This window comes from Eleginops maclovinus, chromosome 20, assembly GCF_036324505.1.
Source record: "Eleginops maclovinus isolate JMC-PN-2008 ecotype Puerto Natales chromosome 20, JC_Emac_rtc_rv5, whole genome shotgun sequence".
Taxonomy (NCBI): Eukaryota; Metazoa; Chordata; class Actinopteri; order Perciformes; family Eleginopidae; genus Eleginops; species Eleginops maclovinus.
Window position 1 is genome coordinate 27,808,094 of NC_086368.1, and position 19,306 is coordinate 27,827,399.

The 19,306-nt window shown below is 39.3% G+C and overlaps 1 protein-coding gene across 3 annotated transcripts; it reads right to left on the reverse strand.

The window, feature by feature from the left end:
* Positions 1–6,887: 6,887 nt before the first annotated feature.
* Positions 6,888–16,682, reverse strand: bin2b (bridging integrator 2b). Of its 3 annotated transcripts, none has more exons than XM_063911012.1 (12): positions 16,286–16,682; positions 13,941–14,021; positions 12,768–12,822; positions 12,263–12,357; positions 11,589–11,684; positions 11,353–11,460; positions 11,175–11,260; positions 10,071–10,146; positions 9,900–9,982; positions 8,558–9,275; positions 7,939–8,031; positions 6,888–7,315 (listed from the first exon to the last, which is right to left on the reverse strand). In XM_063911012.1, the coding sequence occupies exons 1-12, from the start codon at positions 16,376–16,378 to the stop codon at positions 7,208–7,210; spliced, it is 1,692 nt and encodes a 563-aa protein (XP_063767082.1). In that variant the 5' UTR covers positions 16,379–16,682; the 3' UTR covers positions 6,888–7,207. The 3 variants fall into 3 exon arrangements, with proteins under 3 accessions (XP_063767082.1, XP_063767081.1, XP_063767083.1); XM_063911011.1 differs by having other exon boundaries at positions 8,558–9,278; positions 16,286–16,678; XM_063911013.1 differs by lacking the exon at positions 16,286–16,682 and adding an exon at positions 14,412–14,831 and having other exon boundaries at positions 8,558–9,278.
* Positions 16,683–19,306: the final 2,624 nt, after the last annotated feature.

Sequence of the window (19,306 nt, forward strand, 5' to 3'; positions counted from 1 at the left end):
TTGGGTACTTTTACTTCACTTGAGTATTTTTACCTTATACTACTTTATACTTTATACTCAACTTTATTTTGTAGGTGAATATTTTTACTCCACTACATTTTTTTTTACAGATTAAGTCACAAGATACTTAGATCTCGCAGATTTACCCTATTAATACAAAAAATAACTTGAAGAAATCAAAACAAACTGATCCTGACCTTGACTTACACCATTAACTTCATCTTTACTTCATCCTTTTACCCTCTTGTCACATTTTTTTACTCGTCATATTTCTGACAACAGCCAGTCATGTTGCACAGGCAGGGTGAGACTGCACATGTCAGATGATCACGTATCAGGACGTAACAACTATAATGTGGTCAAGAAGAAAAAGGACAGCAACAGACGCCTCATCATTTTAATGTATGAAATACCCAGCAGTGTGAAAGTAATCAACCCACATGTCTCTTCTTTTTTACCCCCCTTTCGTAGTCATTGTGACTCCATTCCCATCTGTCTTTCATGTTTATGTATTTTTCTGTCTATACATAATGTCCTTTTGAGTTTCATTCTCAGTAAGAAGAGAGTCCCTGGACTTGATAAACAAATTCAATAATGAATAGCCAATACTTGAGCCGTACATAACCTATATATTAGTCTCAAAAGTGCCAACAATTCAGCTTGTTGTTTTCACTGGCAGATTGACATTAGGCTGTGATCAATTAACGCTTTGACTTTTGAATAATGGACATTATCTTTCATGTGCATGCCCAGTTTTTTATGTAAGTACAATGAGAAACTGCAGACACAGTTCAGTGGAGATTGCAATGATTCAGCCAAATTGGAACAAAACAACAACTCTTCTCAGCGCGCTTACATTCAGTGGTTTTGTTTTGACATACTCTGCATGTCAAGACATAATTCAATGTGACTAAACCTGGAAACTCCACAGACATCCATCTCATCTCCAGCTCCGTCTCTCGTCACTTTGCAGGAACTGAAATTACAATCATGGCAGACTGACAGGCAGGCCAGCGAACAATGTGTGATTATTTGTAGCTCTCTTCGTGTGTGTGTGTGTGTGTGTGTGTGTGTGTGTGTGTGTGTGTGTGTGTGTGTGTGTGTGTGTGTGTGTGTGTGTGTGTGTGTGTGTGTGTGTGTGTGTGTGTGTGTGTGAGTGTAGCTCAAAGGGAAAGAGAGTGTTACATTTAAAGAGCGGTGAGTCAGTGGGTCTTACCTGCCAAAGGCTACAGGAACCTGAAAAACAAATGATCACATGGTACAGGGGCGGGGTACTTATAGGAACTGATAATACAACAGTTAGCTCCTCTTATAAATTATCCAGCAGCTTCATAGTTATTTAAAGAGGCCCTTTTTGTGCTTATTGGAAGTTTTCCCTTTCCTGTAGTGTGTTAAATCAGTTTTAATGCATGTAAATGGTGTGCAAAGGCTCCAATCCCTAACCCCCTGTCCCCCCTAGCGCTCCAACACATTGTACATAATAGTCTAAGGGGCGGGACATCTCTAAGCAGTTGACCAATCACACCAGAGTTGGCCAGCTAACCAATCACAGCAGCTCTGGTTTCAGACAGAGGGTGAAAAGAGGTGCTGCAGCACAGGCAGTATGAAAAAAATCAAGAGCTTTCTGAACATTAAAGGCACATGATTGACCTCTATTGGCATCGAGTATAAACTGCAGCATGCAGGGCCTCAACATTTTCCAAAAGATGAAGTGCTGCCTTAGTTTTAAAGATGAGATAAACACAACAATAAAGTTAAATATGTAGAAAACAAGTTACAAAAACAAAACAGAATGTGTTTGATCACAGCACAATAAAACTTGAGAACAATGATCCCAGTAAATGTAACCCAACTTAAAAGCCAAATTATTACAATTGGTCTTTGATTTATTTTCAGAAGATGGTCTCAGCCAGTCAAAACCAACTCTGCTTTATTATTTGTTTTGGTTTCTACACTTGGGAACAGGCTTGCTATAATATGTTTTTCTATTTTTATTATTGCAACATCACTGTAACTACAACAACAGCCAAAGCAATCACAAAATACAACCATTTTCCTCTTCAACGCTGGAAGCTATGTTTCCCTGGCACTCACCATTCACTGACCTCCTGAACCGTCTCTTCCTGCTGAAATATGTCAAATTACAGTAGCAACACCCCATCCACGCGCGGCCTCCTCGTGACTTCAAAACACGGGCTGTGTATTTAAACTCGGTTATCAGATACAAATACTTCCCCTGGTCCAAACCAAGCATCCGGTTTAAATCTTGGTGGGATTTCAAATGGAGACTCAGCTCAGAGGAGGCCCAAGCTTTGACTGACACCTGTAGCGTCACAGAGGGTCTCTCAATGTCATTCTGGAGCCTTTGGGATTTCACTTTTTAAATATAGTTTATCTTGTTCATTGCACACACAATAGGATGAGCGGGGGTGACCTCTGATGGCTTAAACTATGATCTAAAGGGGGCTGTAACGATGCACTAAAAAGGCAAGCTAGCAAACATAAATGTAAACAACGCTGGATTTTAAATACTTTCAAAAGTCAAATATGCTCTTGTTTTATGAGAATGTAAATGTGTGTGTTAAACCATAAGGAAACACGGGGATTTTGTTGCAAAACACTGAAAATCTATCCTTTATCTACCTTAGTAAAGGACCAAAAAGTCCTGGTCTCAGGTATCCGATCCTCTAGAGGCACACATTAGCAGCCATGTTGTTTTAATTGTGGTAATCCTGCAGCTTCCTGTGTGTGTAGGTGGCCTCGTGCGTGAGTGTGTGTGTGTGTGTGTGTGTGTGTGTGTGTGTGTGTGTGTGTGTGTGTGTGTGTGTGTGTGTGTGTGTGTGTGTGTGTGTGGAGGGAAGAGAGCTCCAGACAACATGCAGACACTCTGAGTAGGTGTGTGTTATGTCTCTTATCACCTTCTACTCTGACATAATGCAGACAGTCTAGTGTGTGTGCGTGTGTGTGTGTGTGTGTGTGTGGGGGGGGGGGTTGGGAGGTAATTTTGGCTGTGAAAAGACATAAATAAAGTCCCCCCACATGGCAGGCGAGTTGACCGGTGGAAAATGAAACGCCTTAAACTTAACAAGCCTCCTCGTAGCGACATAATTGCAATAGGTGTTCTGGTGTTGCTCTTTTATCAGGATTTTTAAATTAGTTAGCCGAGTTAGCCGCTCAGCAGGTCTCAGAGCTTCTGCAGTTTCAGCGCGCTACTCGTAGCTTGGAAAAATGCTCTTTTTCCATGGATCTAAACCAAAACAGTTAGGGTCACTGTGTTCACATCTGACTTTGGAAATGAAGGAAACAACAACGAGTTCACAGAATACATCTCTGAGAAATAAGTCCTTTCACATACGGTTGATCTTTCTTTAAAGAGGCTATTATGCCTTTTGGGGTTTTCCCTTGTAGTGTGTTATATAGGTTTTTGTGCATGTAAATGGTCTGCAAAGGCTAAAATCACAAAGTTCCAGGAACAGAGGGGAAGTTGTCTGTGTGTTGACCGGAAAATATTCTACTTACTTGAGTTTCTACAGTAACATCAGTTTTCTTTGTCAATCCTGGGACATTTTCACCTTGACAGAAAGAATTAAACTCTCCGTTGGACCATTGAGCAATCACAATAGAGCCGGCCAGCTAACCGAGCAGACTGGGCTCTGGTTTCAGACAGAGGGTGAAAAGAGGTGTAGAGTAGGAGAAAAATAAAGAGCTTTCTGAACATTAAAGCATGGAGACATGTCCCAGGAGAGGTACAAACACTAATATGAACCTGAAAATGAGCGTGATAGGGCCCCTTTACTTTCTCTTCTCGCTCACAGGAAGCCTTCTCAGGTGGATGTTGATAACAGCAGATAAGGCTTTTAAATGTCCGCCTTCTTATCAAAAACCAAACGATAAATGTTGCATTTCCTTCCTGGGCATACTGCTTTCTTAACTTCCTTAAAAACAACAATCTACCCTTTGGTTTCTTTCTGTCTGTCGCAGTGAAAATGTCCCAGGATTGAAAGAGAAAGCTAAAATGACTGTAAACACTCTTAAGTAGAATAATTCTCAGGCAACCCGCGGGAACACGCACTGCATGATCACGATAAAATCAACAAGACTTCCCTCCTGTCCAACAGTAACTGAGATGGTGTTATTTATAGGGTCTCTCTGTCACTGAGAGGTTAATACTGAAAGGTGAAATTCACAGTGGAGGACTCTGGGCTGTGCTCCAATATGAATATAATGCATTGTTACTTGTCTTTTCCTCAATGAGGGGCCTGTATCTGGGCGAGAACAGCTCCCAGGCCTGGTTCTTCCCCGCTGGCCTCGTGCTGCTCCGCTTATTTGTGGAGTGAGTTTTCCTCCTGGCTCCTTTGGGCGATAGTTATGCAGATTCAAAGGGATAACTGCTGTTTCAGTGCGGGTCCATTACGAAGTAGTGTTGTGTTGACGTGGCGGATGACAGAATAACTTTGATAAGCTGCCCTGGAGAGATATGGAGTTTCAAACACTGCTGGGTCACATTCCTCGAAGCACAACTTGTAAAAATACATGTGTTTCTGGGTCAGAACAGTTCAAGTTCATACTAAGAGCATGTATGAAAAGTATTAGAAAACTCAGACAGTCTAGAAAAAGAAGAGGGTTTATCTTAAATTCTTCCTGTAACGATTCTCTTCTTTCTCTTGCGCAACAGGCAGGACGATTGGAGGTCAGGGAAAGGTCTGAGGCCATGCTTGATAACAAGAGCAGCTCCTCAGAGAAGCTGGCCTTACTCAGCTACACTTCAGCAGGGTGGATTTTCGCCGACAGGAGTTTGATCACAGGTCCTTCAGTTTAATCACAGAGTTCCAACAACCTACGCCACCTTTCTGAGCGATGGAGGTGCTTTCAGGGAGAGAACATCTTAACCGTTCTAAGTCGATGAGAGCAACTCACTGTGAACACGTCGACATGCTTTATTGTAAAGGAGGACATATTCTGCAGTCTGAAACAAGAGCCCAGTCTGCTCTGATTGGTTAGCTGACAGACTCTGTTGTGATTGGTCCCGCCCCTTAGCCTATCACGTATTATGTGTTGGAGCACTAGCCAATAGAAGTGGCAGTGTTACAAAGTGATGTCATTTTGTACTGGAAGTAAAAGAATCCAGTCAGAAATCCTTTATTCTTGAGGCAGCACAGGGAATTTAGCCTTTGCAGACCATTTACATGCACAAACATCCATTTATCAGACTTCAGGAAAGGGGAAACCTAAAAACGCATGATAGGGATTCTTTAAGGAAGTTAAGAATGAAGTAGGAAGGAAAGGAAATCATTATTATCCAGTTTTTGATAAGAAGCATGATGTTATCAAAAATGCAGACGCCTGACAAGACTTCCTGTTAAACCGTGGTGAATATCTTAGCATTCTGTAAAGAAATATGTTCCAGAGAAGGAAAAATGTTTTCCACGCTTCATTGGAATAAACAACAGCTGTAAACCACGTCACAATCCAGATGTTATTGAAATTCATAACAAAAAAACGTTGCTACTCAAACTGATTTCATGCTCTCCTCCCAGGAATCAGGGTCGAAGCTAGGCATGGACTTCAAGAACTCCCAATCAGCTACACAGAGTGAATATCTCTTCCCAAAGCTCCTGTCACAGATATGTCTGTAATGAGTCCACAAAACCACCAACACACTGTTCTGACACCATGTGTTTCCAAAACTCAGAATCCCAGCTGTGTAGAGCACCACAGGAATGATGTTCAACTCTTTTAATGCTTGTTTTGTCTCAATTCTTCAGATAAAATAGATGGGTGATGATGATGTTGATGGATTGTGGGCCTGTTGACACTCCCTGACGGTTGCTGGTAACTGTAACCACACCGAACCCAAGTCTAAACCAAACCAGCCAATCACAGCAATCAGTCTGAAGACCAGTGAAACAGTCAGGATACAGGTCTGTAGCTGCAGTTACCTGAACCCTGTCCTTTTACTCCCCCTGTTGGTGATCCAGAACTGGGACTTATTTACCAAAGAAGAATACCAATATCTTCATTTAAAAAAACTATAATCAAATTGTATTTTGTGGGCATGTGCACTACACATGTGTTATGTAGTCACGTAACAGAGACATGAATTGTTTTATTATTTTGTCTTTAATACTTTCATTTAAGTGGAAATGTTTCTTATTGTCAAATTATTTTACATTTTTATTTTATCTTGAATATATTTATTTGTATTAAATAAGTATTAATGTGTGCTAATTATTTTTAATTATTACTTTGTCTTTAATACCTTATTTTTGGGGGAATGTAATATGTCTGAAAGCACAGATTAGACAATATCCAATTTAGGGTAAATTCAGACAATAACTTCAACTTCTTTTTGTTATGAATTACTACTTAAGTGTGTTATTATTTCTTGAGGAATTGTTTTTATGATCCTTTTTTATGTTTCACTTCCATCTTTGATTGTTCATTACATGAGATGAGTTGTTTGTTGTGTTTATGTCGAGTGTGTGAACCTGTTTGAACCTCAGTAAGAACAACCCATGCTAATGCTAACACTAGTACTGATTCCAGTACGGACGTATTCTGCTGATGCGTACAAAGTGACACACTTCAGGTTCTCATTTCCACACAGTAGAAGCGTATCACCTAGAAGTGATCGGCCGCTCGGTTAGTTCCTCACAGTAAATCAGTCGCTGTGTCTCACTTTCCAAGTCTAGACGGTATTTTCACATTCCATGTTGGTGAATCATTGTGATTCTATCTCAACCTGCAGAGACAATTACCTTTATTTACAAAATGCTTATTCTTATCTGCATCCTGTAGATCTGAAAGTCCCTCATCAGCTTAACAGATGACACAAAGCAGAACCTTACTGAATTCAAATCGGCTTGATTTAAAACAGAACGACACGCTTCCCTTTAATCTAGAACTTTATTGGACATTTTACACAAGATCACAGTGTTGGTATAAAAAAAGACATGGTTTTGTTTCACAGTGTTTCACAGAAAGACTATTAAAAATACAATAAGAGTAAAAATACTGTAACGTCTAACAGAGTCAAATGTTCTGAAGCTCACTTTTGTTCCAGGAGTTGCAACATCGCAGCGTGTGAGGCCATCTGTTTGAACAGCTCCTGCACACAGAACATATGGGATCGTTCCCTCCGTGTGTGTGAGTCACACACTGCTTGACGTAACGAGAAAGTATAACCGGGTCAGGAGTGACTGCGCCCTCACTCTTCCTGCTCAGGCTGGAGGAGTCTTTCCGAGAAGATCCCAGAGTGATGTAGATCCCGGTGCTGCTTCCAGCTCTCCTCCCTGATCCCCCTCAGCAGACCCTCCTGCAACACACACACACACACACACACACACACACACACACACACACACACACACACACCAACAAATGAAACAGTTGTAGAAACAAATACGCCCTCTGATCGAAGTTTGAGGATTTACTTACGTGTGATGTCATGTTTTTTGATATGATATTTGCAAGAGTTTTCTATTTTCTGGAAATAATTGGAAGTATTTTATTCACAAATTAAACTTTTGAAAAACTCTCCAGTACTTTTTGGTTTTCTTAATGACTAAACCCAATACTAAAAAACTACAAAAAGCCCAATAATGGAATAGTCTGCACACTGTCTGTTTCACTTTATTTCTTTGTCCTGTTTTCTGTTCACAATGCACTTGTTTCAGAATATGAACATTGATGTGAAGTGCCTTTTTCTGAGGTCCTCGGAAATGTTCAGTAAATCATTTCCAGTCTTCTTTCTTTGATTTGTTGATGAGCTGATCAGATCCATCAGTTTTCTTTTAGACAGTTTCTTTACGCCCCAGGATGTTCAGATAAGACCTTTTATTTTAGTCTTTTGAATTCCCCATAATGGAACGGAGCAGATTTGACAGAGAATGTGTGATCTTCTATCTTCCACAGAAAGTGAGAGTTACAAAAACCCACCTGTTGAGTGTCATTCAGCACCAGGATGACGTCTCCCTGTTCAAACTGCAGCAGGCCCTCCTCAGATGCTGCATGGCTCTCTAGCGCCACCCTCTGGTGAAAAACAGGAAATAAAAGGTTAGTTTAAATTAGAAGAAAAAAAACACATTTTCCAGATTTGGAACGCTAATATTTGGGTGTATTTGATCACAGAACAACATGTCTTACTCTAGTGGATAATAGAAAAACTACAATGTTAAAAAGGCCTTGATCATCATCATTTCATGCTGTAAGAAAAAGGTGGTTTAATGGGTTTATATGTTTGCATTTGTGTCCTTATTTAGGCTATATACGTAAATATAGACTTATTGTAGGATCTGAGATTAAACGTCCAACATTTCCAAATTCAATTTTTTGACTCTTAAGAGTGCAACTTACTGTAATCAAGTCAACATGCCTGTTATGTTTTCTATAATATTTTACTCACTTTAACATATTTTTATTGGAAGTATTAGTTTAATTGTTATGTTTATCTATTTTATTATAGATTATAGATTTTCCTTTATTTTAATTATTCTAAAATTGAACAACTGTCACAAAAAACAACTATTTCTGATTCTGATTAATAAAAGCTGTATACCTTGTACAGGAAGCCTGGTGGGTTATGGGAAGTGGAGTCCTCTCCGGGGTCAGCCGTCTCCTGGTTGTCTGAAGCCTCTGAGGACTCCTCTACCTCCTCCTGCTCCTTGGTGGGTCTCAGTGAGGGTTGATCTGTGCAGTGGAAGGAGACGCGTGGGGCGGGAACAGGTGGAGCTTTGGGCTTCACCTCCTCTGACGGTGCTTCACTCACTTCCACCTCCTTCTCCTTCTCCTCCTCCTTCTCCTTCTCCTTCTCCTTCTCCTTCTCCTTCTCCTTCTCCTCCTGCGGCTCCTCCGGACTCTGCGGGGTACTTTCTGCAGCGTCAGAGGGTTCGGACATTTCCTGACTTGCAGCCTCTGACTTCGGGACCCCGACCCCGGAGTCATCGGACTGGTTGGCAGCGAGTTCAGCTTCTGCATCCTCCTCTGCCTCCACCTCCTCCTCATCCTCCTCCTCTTCATTGAGACTCCCCATTTCCTCCTGCTCACACACCGACTGCCTCTGAGGCGTGTTGCTGCCGCTGGAGCTGAACTCGGAGTCGGACGAGTCTTTGGATGAGGCGACGTTTTCCTCCGTCTGGAGGGAGGAAGACAGAGCGGTGTCTTTTCCATTTTCACCGTTTCCTGTGTGGATGGAGACGTGGTCGGTTGGGAAGGCGGTGTTGCAGGGGATGGGGTTGGAGATAACCACAGACTTCCTCTTCTTCGTCTTGCTCGTACTGCTATTAGAAGAAAAGAAAACATTGTTATTTTTGAACTACATTAAATTAAACATGTATTTTAAGCCAAAATTAATAAAGACTATAAAAAAATATATACAGTAGGTGCATGAAAAATAATTAGGATTGGAAATGAGATAATAATAAAATATAAACTAAATTAAATGTTTATTTGTATATATACTTTTTCATTATTTTAATTATATATAAAATTATTATAACCAGAGTCTTCCTCTTCTTTGACTGCTATTTGAAGAAAAAAAAACATTGTAATTTTTGGACTTTTTTTGAAGCAACGAGGTTAATTTTAGCATCTTTTTATGAATACTCAGTTATATTTAAATGTTGTAGTCTGTATTAGTCTGTGCATTAACATTCACTTTAACTAGCGCCTTCTCATTGCTGCTCCTGCCGCTTTTATCACTGCTTTAATATATTTATGCCTATTTTCTTCATACAAAATGTTGTTTTACCAAAGGAAGAAGACAATAAAGAGATTCTGATTTAGCCTTTTATAAATCTACCTGATTAGTGTAAAAGTACTCCAGCATTTTGAACAGAAACGGCAGCTGTACAGCGCTATAAATGCAAGTTGTATCATGAATAAAATCACCACAGCCTTACCTGTGCAGACCCTTGATGATGAAAGCTTTCCCCGAGTGTTGGGTCTCCAGTTTCTTCATCACATTGTACAGCTCATGGTTCAGCTGCAACACAACATCAATATCATGTAAACATCTAAGGACTTCACATTATTAGTATTAGAGTGAGAGGAAATGATGCATCTCATCTCACCACACTCATTTCCTTGTAGAAGACGTCTCTCAGGTTGGAAATATTTTGGAACACTGTCACATAGCAACCTATCCGGCTGCAGACACAAAGACAGATCTCAGTTCATCTTCCACTACAAATCTCACACCCTTTCCGAGCAAGTAATCTAATTCATGTATGCACGTTCTGCAAAATGTGTGTCTGAAGACATTTTATTGTAAATCTCACAGGCCTGATTTGCACATTTACATATCCAACGCAACATGTTCTCTTCGACTTCAAGGCGAGAAAGAACAAAAGCCTGAGAGGAACCTGAGGCCCGTTTTCGTCTGCTGATCCATTATTCAAGTCAGATGTAAATCGTTTTGTTTTTTTCTTAGTGCTTTGGACTTTTTTCATGCCAAAATAAAGTGATTGTTGTTGCAATACTCATTTGTTCCACAAGAGGCAAAAGTCCAACACTCAAACCGAATATCAGCATAGGACTGAAAACAATCATGTGTTTTTTCCAGGTGAGTTTAATTTCTCCATTCACTTTAAAACACAAGGTATACATGTTGTTTGAAAAGGTGTGTATTTTATGGCCAACTGTGGCAAAATGTATAACTACAACAACTTTTTTCACTAAGTATTTTTGCAGATATTTGCAAAACAAGTAACTGAGAAAAATGATTTTGGGGAACCTTTTTATCCACTTGTCTAAATTTATAAATACAGAAAGAAATACAATGATCTCAGACGGGAGGATGCATCCACAGAATATGTTGTTTTGCCTCTCAGGGCTTCCATAAGATGGTTTTAGCTCTACTTGGCCTCAAAGATATCAAAGGGTAGCATATTCCCATGGTTTGGAAGTCAATATTTGCCAACACCACCCTTCCCCTGGTTAATCGGCTCCCATCACAATAAATAGGCAACAGGTTTCTGAACCTGAGCCTGTCAGAGAGCTGCTTATGCAAACACATATTTATAATGTTTACCCAACACAACTCCCTAGGCTGGTAAAGCTAACCGCACGTAAACGTTCCTATTCTCACACAGATGTGCCAACTTGCCTTGATAATGATCTAAAACTCCTCCAGCAGATTCCTCCGAGTGTTATCTCAGAGTTCATTTCAACCTTACCTCTGATAGAGGACCGGAAGCTCCTCCCTCAGCTCGGTGTTTATCTCCTCAAACACATTCTGGCTCTTGTTGAACTCTTCATCCGCCTGTTGAGGAGGATCAGAAAGTAGGTTATAAAAAATACTTGCAGTAGAAACCACTTTGAAAATATGTGCTATGCTAATAATGCTAATTCTACCTTTGATATTTTGGCTTCATCCTTTTTCTTGGCACTCTGCAGCGCCTCCAGGTGGTGGCGTGCTGAATCGTAGTCCACCAGCTTTCGACCGCGTTTAGCTACCCGTTCCTGAAAACACACACGAGAGTTTCTTTAGTTATGAAAAGATGGATAAACTCTACGGGTGTTGTTAAAATAAGACTGGTGTTATTTAAGAGGCACAAGGAACTGGTATGAGGTAAAGAGCCTCGGGTTACCTTGACCTCCGGGAACTGGCTGGTGTAGTTCTCCATGGTGCGGACGATCTGGTCGCTGAGTTTCTCTTCGTAGTCGTTCCACAGCAAGTCTTCACTCTAAGCGACACAGTTGGTATCACATCAATTTGACTGCAACCAGAGTCTCTAAATACTTGGCATCTCATAATAAGGATATGAATATATGGGTCTTTAAAAAAAATGGAATTAAGGGGAGAAGCTACGGGTGAGAATTTCCTAGATTAATCACTCACATAAGGGATTCGTTTTGTGTCAGAAGTGTGTTAAATGTTATGTTTAAATATGCAAATAAGGTTATTTAGTATGTGCTGTTTTGCATCCCTTGCTCAAATAGAGTAATCCAGACTTCGAACAAACCCCAGGTTCAAAGTTTCATTTTTGGGGACATATTTGTATTATTTACATGCCCAAAACCCTATCTAAAAAGACACTACAGGAAAGGGAACCCCCCCCTAAAAAATGAATAGGGACTTCTACTTGCATATGAACCCATTGGTGAGTTTGGTTGGGTTTAGGCCACCCTGGAAGCCTATATTTTCATGGTAAATTAGATCAAGCTTCTTAAAACTGCTTTGTGGAAGGAAGTCAGACTGAGCTGCCATTTAACCAAATGACCCTGCAACTCTCAGGTTACCGTACAAACAAACACATCCTACCTCTGTAATGACGGCGAAGTCCTCCACTCCGTTCCACTCCGGCTCGTAGACGTCACTTAACGTCTGGGACAAGCGCTTGGACGTCTCGTGCATGGCTGTGGAGAGGAAGAGGGAATTGTAGAACAGAATAAAGAAATCAAAACTCCATAAAAAAGGACCTTATCAGCCAGCATCAGCACTGCAATGCATTGTGGGGCTATTGTCTTTAGGGTTTGTGGTGCTGCTGCTACACCCACACTGAGAAGGTCAGAACAACAGTGGTTTCCTGACAATGCAGGAGCAAGAGCAAGAGCTGACAACCGTAGGAACACCGTGGTTTCTTCCACATGAATCACATATGCAATGCTGCGTCTGCCATTTTCCCTGCAGGACTTTTATTTGTCCTTTTCGAACATGGCAACGCAGACAGAATTGCAAAATTGGACACAGCGTACAAGAATAGAAAGATCCACTTCCCTATTCTTCTCTAACTTCTTTTGGGTAAAGAGTGGCTTTCATTACCTACCTTTCACTGCTGCATGGTAGGCTCTGACATCTTTAAACAGCCGGTTGCCGTCAGTCTAAAAACAAAACAGAAAAAGTCAAACTTGTTGACAGCTACTAACGGTATCTGTTCAGCAGATCTGATACACTTATGCTTCGTCATTTCTTTAACCCTAGTGTTGAAATCCGTGTGCTTTGGGACATTTTTGTGTACAGGAATGCTTTTTCAAGCCCCCAAGCTGCATTCAATGTGCAATGTATTGTTGTTTTACCACAGATTAAATATCAATCACAACTTATAATGTGGCGATGGCGGTGGTGAACTGAAAGCAACGTGTCTTGTGAGCATGCAGACTTCCTTCCTGTTGTCAGTTTCCTTCCAATATCTACAGCAGTGTTGCATTAAACACTGAATGAGCGTTGAGGAACCTAGTGAAGTGAACCTTTGGTCGAACAGCAGTAAAAGTGACAACAAGGGAGTAACAGGATATTGATGAATGCTAAAGCCATAGAAAGGAAGTGTGCTTTTTCAGTCATTACCATTGTAAAGTAATAGAGTGATGACGTTTTTTTCTAGGTCGACCTGGATGTTAGCATCGCAACAGGCTTTCCATTGGATTTCGGAAAATTGCAGAAAATAGGATCTTTGGCAAACACTTTTTTGATATATACACTGTTTCATAAGCAGTATAATCTCCATATATTAACACAACTTTTATAAATGCAGAAGTAAAAAGCTAACTTTAGGCCGTAAACAAACTACATTCAGATGGCTTCACACCACCACCGCTAAGCTAGAGGCGGCTAATGTTCTGCATGATGACTTTAAGTAGTTTATTTATCCACTCGTACTTGAGGTGTTTTATCTTGTAGAATTCAAAGTAAGCATTTCTTAAACTTGTGTTAACCACAGACACACGCTTATGGTCATGAGGAGAAATTACAAGTTGTATATAAGCAGAACAAAAGAACAGAAGAAGAAAGAGCTGAACGCTTTTTAAGTGTTTCCTGTTGTCAAGGCCGAGCTGATTGTGTGAACTGGGTGTGACCACAACAGCAGCGAAAACAAAACTGGTTAACTGGAGTGTTTGGTAGGGTGATCAAATGAGCTCCAAGTGATGTAAAAGACCTATATGCGAGTCCTGTAGTGATTAGACCACGTAGAGAGACCTGTTGCTTGTGTGGAAAAAGTTACCTGTTGTTTGTTGAGGCTCTGGACGCACATTTCGAACTGCTCGTCCTTGGTCTCCATGGTTTTGCCCAGTTTTTGAAGGACCTGAGAGAGGACGGCACAGTGAGTATTTACACAGCATAGGCACAGCATTAATGATTACTAGAGTGGGGCTTATTAAAGAAGGAACTCCAATGGGTTGGGGAGCCCTACTGCATATGTTGAAACAATTGCATACAGACTTTTGTGGCTCCACAATCTGGTACCTAAGTCTCATCAAGAAAGGTCACTTGAGTCGGGTTTTATTTGGGTCGCAGACTACAAGTGTTTTTCCTTGGGCTTGAATACAGCAGTGGAAAGTATTTTGGAGCATTTTGAACCTTACAAATATTTCCCCATTAACAGCCAATTGTAGTATTCCTTCAGAAAAGGGAAGAAGTACCACATGCCTAAGCAACATTTTATGTCAACATCAACCAAGACCAAAATAATCACTTTTGCTGATTGTCTTCCTTGTGTCTGTAAAGTATTGACTTTGGAAAGTGACGGCAGGCTTCAACAATAAGTGTGTCCTCAATTACTGTGGTGGAAACTTCTGAAGCAAATGGAGACGAAACAGAGAGATGCTGGATAGCAGGAACTTGACGGCAAAACACTGCTGGGTTTGTTCGGAGCTGCGGCCGGAGAATTGACAAGACATTTGCGGTAGACACGAGTTGCCACAGTGGTTGCCAAACTAATTCTGAAGCCAATCTTATGTCAGCATGAGCTTGTACCCACTGTGGGAGGCTGCCCCTCCTTAATGAAGATCACAGCACCTGTAAGGCCATAGAGCCAGGTCAGAGGAGGACAGAGAGAAGAGATGCAAATTACAAGCTTACACAAAATACTCCCTAACAATTACCCACTACTGGCAGCATCAGCGGGATCTCAACACTCATAGGCTTTTGAAACCAAGTGACACACTAGTTATTCCGCAAAGCCAAAACATTTCCACTCATTTGGATGAATTATGGCATGCACTTTTTTGTCTGTTTGCATTGAGATTGTGCAGAATGTCCGAACCAAACTGTCTGCAGCTGAATTGCATTGTGGGTAATGTAGGATCCAGATTTGGTCAAGAAAGGAGAAGGACTGAACGAAAAAAGGCATGGGTTCTCAGAAGTGACAGTGTTTTTGGAGTGTTGGCATGCTATTTAATTTGCGGGGAGGATACTTGGGTCCATAACAGCTTACTGCAGATATCATAGTACGAGTGTAAACAAATGACAAAGAAGAGTATTGGTCCAACAGTGTAATCATTGTCAGAATAAACAGGGCCCATCAGATTCAGCAGACTTTAATTATAGCAGATTAGCGCTCCCTATACAGTACCACTCCTACCCTGCCCTTGAACAAGACACACATGGCTAATTGTTACAGTGTCCTTCAGAGTCCACAGAAGCAAGAATGCCACATTGCATGACCTTTAACTTTAAAAATCTGCAACAAAGGCTCTCATTATCAGGTGTATACTCCCATTTATGAGAAATGGACGCCCCAAAAAAAGACCTTGCAACTTCAGCGGCACATGCACACTCCTAACTTTGGTGGAACTGTAAAACTCCAACGAGACAACCACGAACTGAGAGAGAAAACAGCGAGAGGAAGTGCAACGACAGGAAGTGGCAGGTTTTGTGTCCGCACACAGCTGAAAAACACTACCATGCTCACACTGGGAAACCCCACAATACTGTTTTCAATAATGCATCAGAAACCATGCAAATATAGTGTTCATAACATTCAAAAAATGGTCTCTGGTCCCAATTTGACACCCTGTTATGATCAGGTTGAGGAATAGGCTTGACATGATGTTATCCTCTCATCTAGGAGCATTTCATTATGAGTTTAGACTTGTTACAGAGGTGCATTAGAGGACAGTAGATTGGGAAAGCATCAGTTGCAACAGAGCAATAGGAATTCTTCAGAAGCATTATGCCAATTTCTAATAGGGTGAACAATAGCTATATATCATCCTTTCTTTCCCCTGAAGGAGCAGCTTGCCTTATTTTATATCTCAGACTAGAAGATACACTCCTTTATTTAAAATATTCTGGAAAATATACAAAAACATATGAGCTATGTGCATCAAAATAGAGTCTCTGAATAAAATCAAAAAATTCATTAATAAAAATATTACACACAGATACTTTCCCATGAAGGAGCAGCTGGTTTTACATCTTAAAGAAGAAGATAAGGCCCTTTCAGCTGGACAAAGCTTCAATTAACCTGTGTTATCTTCTCAAACTAATGACAGGGCTTCTAGGGTGCAGTTCTTAGGTCAAACGCACCCTAAAAAACTTTAACAAAGTTTGATTTCCTTGGCTCACCTTCTCCTGAGCTCGGTTCAACGACTTCTGGAACCGCTTGGCGAAGATCCCAGCTCCAGCCTGGAGGTTTGGACCCATTTTATTCTCTGCCATGTTTTAAAACGTTCTGTAACAGCGAAACAGCAACCCGCCTCCCGTCTGCTTCCTCTCGAGAAACTGCACGGACGGAGCCTCAAATGCAGCTTTAATTCAAGGCGATGGAGGTGGAGCAACAATGCCAAGACAGAAAACAGGCGGTGTCAAAACCCAGAAATGAAGTTCATCATCCTCTCTGCAGGAGGGGGTGGGGGGCGAGCTCTTGTTGAAACTTGTCAGAGGAATTATTGAGGAGACTTGCTGATCTGCTGGATAAACATAGGTTAGAAGTGTTGCAAAACTCACCCGCCTCCAGGCTGTGTGTTTGGTAAAGGTGGAAGTAACCCACCGACACTCACCTGCACATTATGTGAGCAGATTGCGGCTCTGATGATGCAGACCTGAGTCAGCGACGTGACGTCAGCAGGGGGGGAGCAGCAGGGCAGTTTGTGTTTGATAAATAGTTTACTGGAAATGTTACCTATTTTTTAATCACTATTTCCTTTATATTCCTTCAATTATTTATTTATATACATATTTAATCCAATGCCAATATCTGGCTGTAATATATTTCTATATATTCCTGTAGTTTAGTGAGGCGATAGAGTACTCACTTTACTCAATATTTACTTTATTCTGTGTATTATTTAAATTCTCTAGTGATATATATCCAACTTATTGTGAATTTGTATATAATTGCTGCTAATGTTATATTTATTTCATTTAATTTGTATTATATATACTTGCCGCTAATATTCATTTTACTTTTTTTATATTTGTATTTTATTGTGTCTTTTAAATATGCTTTAGTCGTGTTTTGCATGGCAGCACTGCTACTGTGTCAAAACAGTGTTTTCAATTTGGGATAAATAAAGTAACTATCTTTCTCTCTATTTATTTTTAACTCTTTACGGTATACCTTTTTTGTGTGTGTGCTGCAAAAACCTTTTACTATTAAAAACAGACACTTTTTTAAAGGATATAAAAGAATATACGTTAAAAAAAAGTGTATTGTTTTCTCTAACAATTTGTTGTAAATAAAGAATAAACAAATCTAAATAGTGGATGAAATGCTGCACTAAAGTGGGCCTCAAACATTCAGTTTTTTAGGATACAATATCAGAAACAAAGCACGGCTTTGTATGGCAGCCGAGCTAATTAGATGTTGTCAAAGTTTGTTGATTGAAAAGATAAACTATCCCCATGTAGATAAAAAAAAACATACGAACAAATAAAGGTCATGGAATCCTGTGCATCAACAGAGAGAGGAGTCTCCAAAATAAAATACAAAATAATAATAATAATAATAATAATACAAAATAATAATAATACAAAATAATAATAATAATAATAATAATAATACAAAATAATAATAATAATAATAATACAAAATAATAATAAAATACAAATAATAATAATAATAATAATAATAATAATAATAAAATACAAATAATAATAAAATACAAAATAATAATAATAATAAAATACAAAATAATAATAAAATACAAAATAATAATAATAATAATAATAATAATAATAATACAAAATAATAATAATAATAAAATACAAAATAATAATAAAATACAAAATAATAATAATAATAAAATACAAAATAATAATAATAATAATAATACAAAATAATAATAATAATAAAATACAAATAATAATAATAATAATAAAATACAAAATAATAATAATAATAAATACAAATAATAATAATAATAATAATAATAATAATAATAATAATAATAATAATAATAATAATAATACAAAATAATAATAGTAGAAACATTTTTAAATAAATACAATATTTTAGATTACTTTTGGATAGATAACAATTAAATCAGGACAGCACTTATTCTGATCGGTAATGGACAATTAATAATGAGCTCATCTGAGTCTAAACGTGTCTGAACATGGAGTCAGCTGTCATTTTTTCCATTGAGCACACTTTCTGTTTTGCCTTTGTTTTTCCAAAATGAAGATATTTGCCAACATTACATACATCTATTAAATCATCTAGGCCTTCATGACCTTGATGACGCACATGCTGTCACAGTTCCTGATTATTGATTGAGCTTTTGTTTAGCTGTTTCATATCTTTGAGAGTATCTGAGCTGCTCTGTTTGCTGAGTTGACTGTTGTTGACACATCTACTTCTCACAATGTGACTGAATTTTATGACCCGACCCAACGTGGCCTGGTTCACAATAAGGAAGCAGGATTCTCACGTATCATTGGACAAAAAATGTCAGTAAAGTACCATAGGAACTGTATCCTTAACCCAAAGCTTCATATCAATTCATTATCCTGACTTAAGCATGTGTAAATGTGCATGGAAAAGCCAGTTTGATGTACAAGTAATGTAGTTGTATATATCTATTTTTACGTGTATACCTATGGTTCATCATTATAAAAATGTTGGCATAGATGGATTCCTGAACAGGCCTACCAGACAGAGGACCAAGGGGTCACTGAAAGGTATACAGACTATAAAGAAGACTCAAAATAAGCATGAAGAGAACATTTTTGTCCCTCTTGTAAACATAGTGTCCCTATCTGAGAGTACCATTTACTTGTCTGTGACCAGAGGTTCATTCATAAGAAGAAGAATTCAAAGACACCAAGGACACCTCACAATGCATAAAAGAAATAGTCTGCAGGTAAAAACAGCGTAATCAAATTAAGACAGAACAGACAAGAAAACAATACTCTCATTATCTGTCCAAGTAGTCCCATCTCTATTGAAGTTGACTGTAATAAGAGGGCAAAGAACCAAAGCTTTACATTTAATCAGGATGTAATCAGATTACAAAGAATAAGTCATTGTAAGTATGTATAGTTAAATGTTTCCCATCACTAAAAGGGGACCTAAAGGTTGTACGGGGATACACAATGCGCCTGCTTTCACTGACTATTTTAACCAGCAGATGACAGTAGATACCA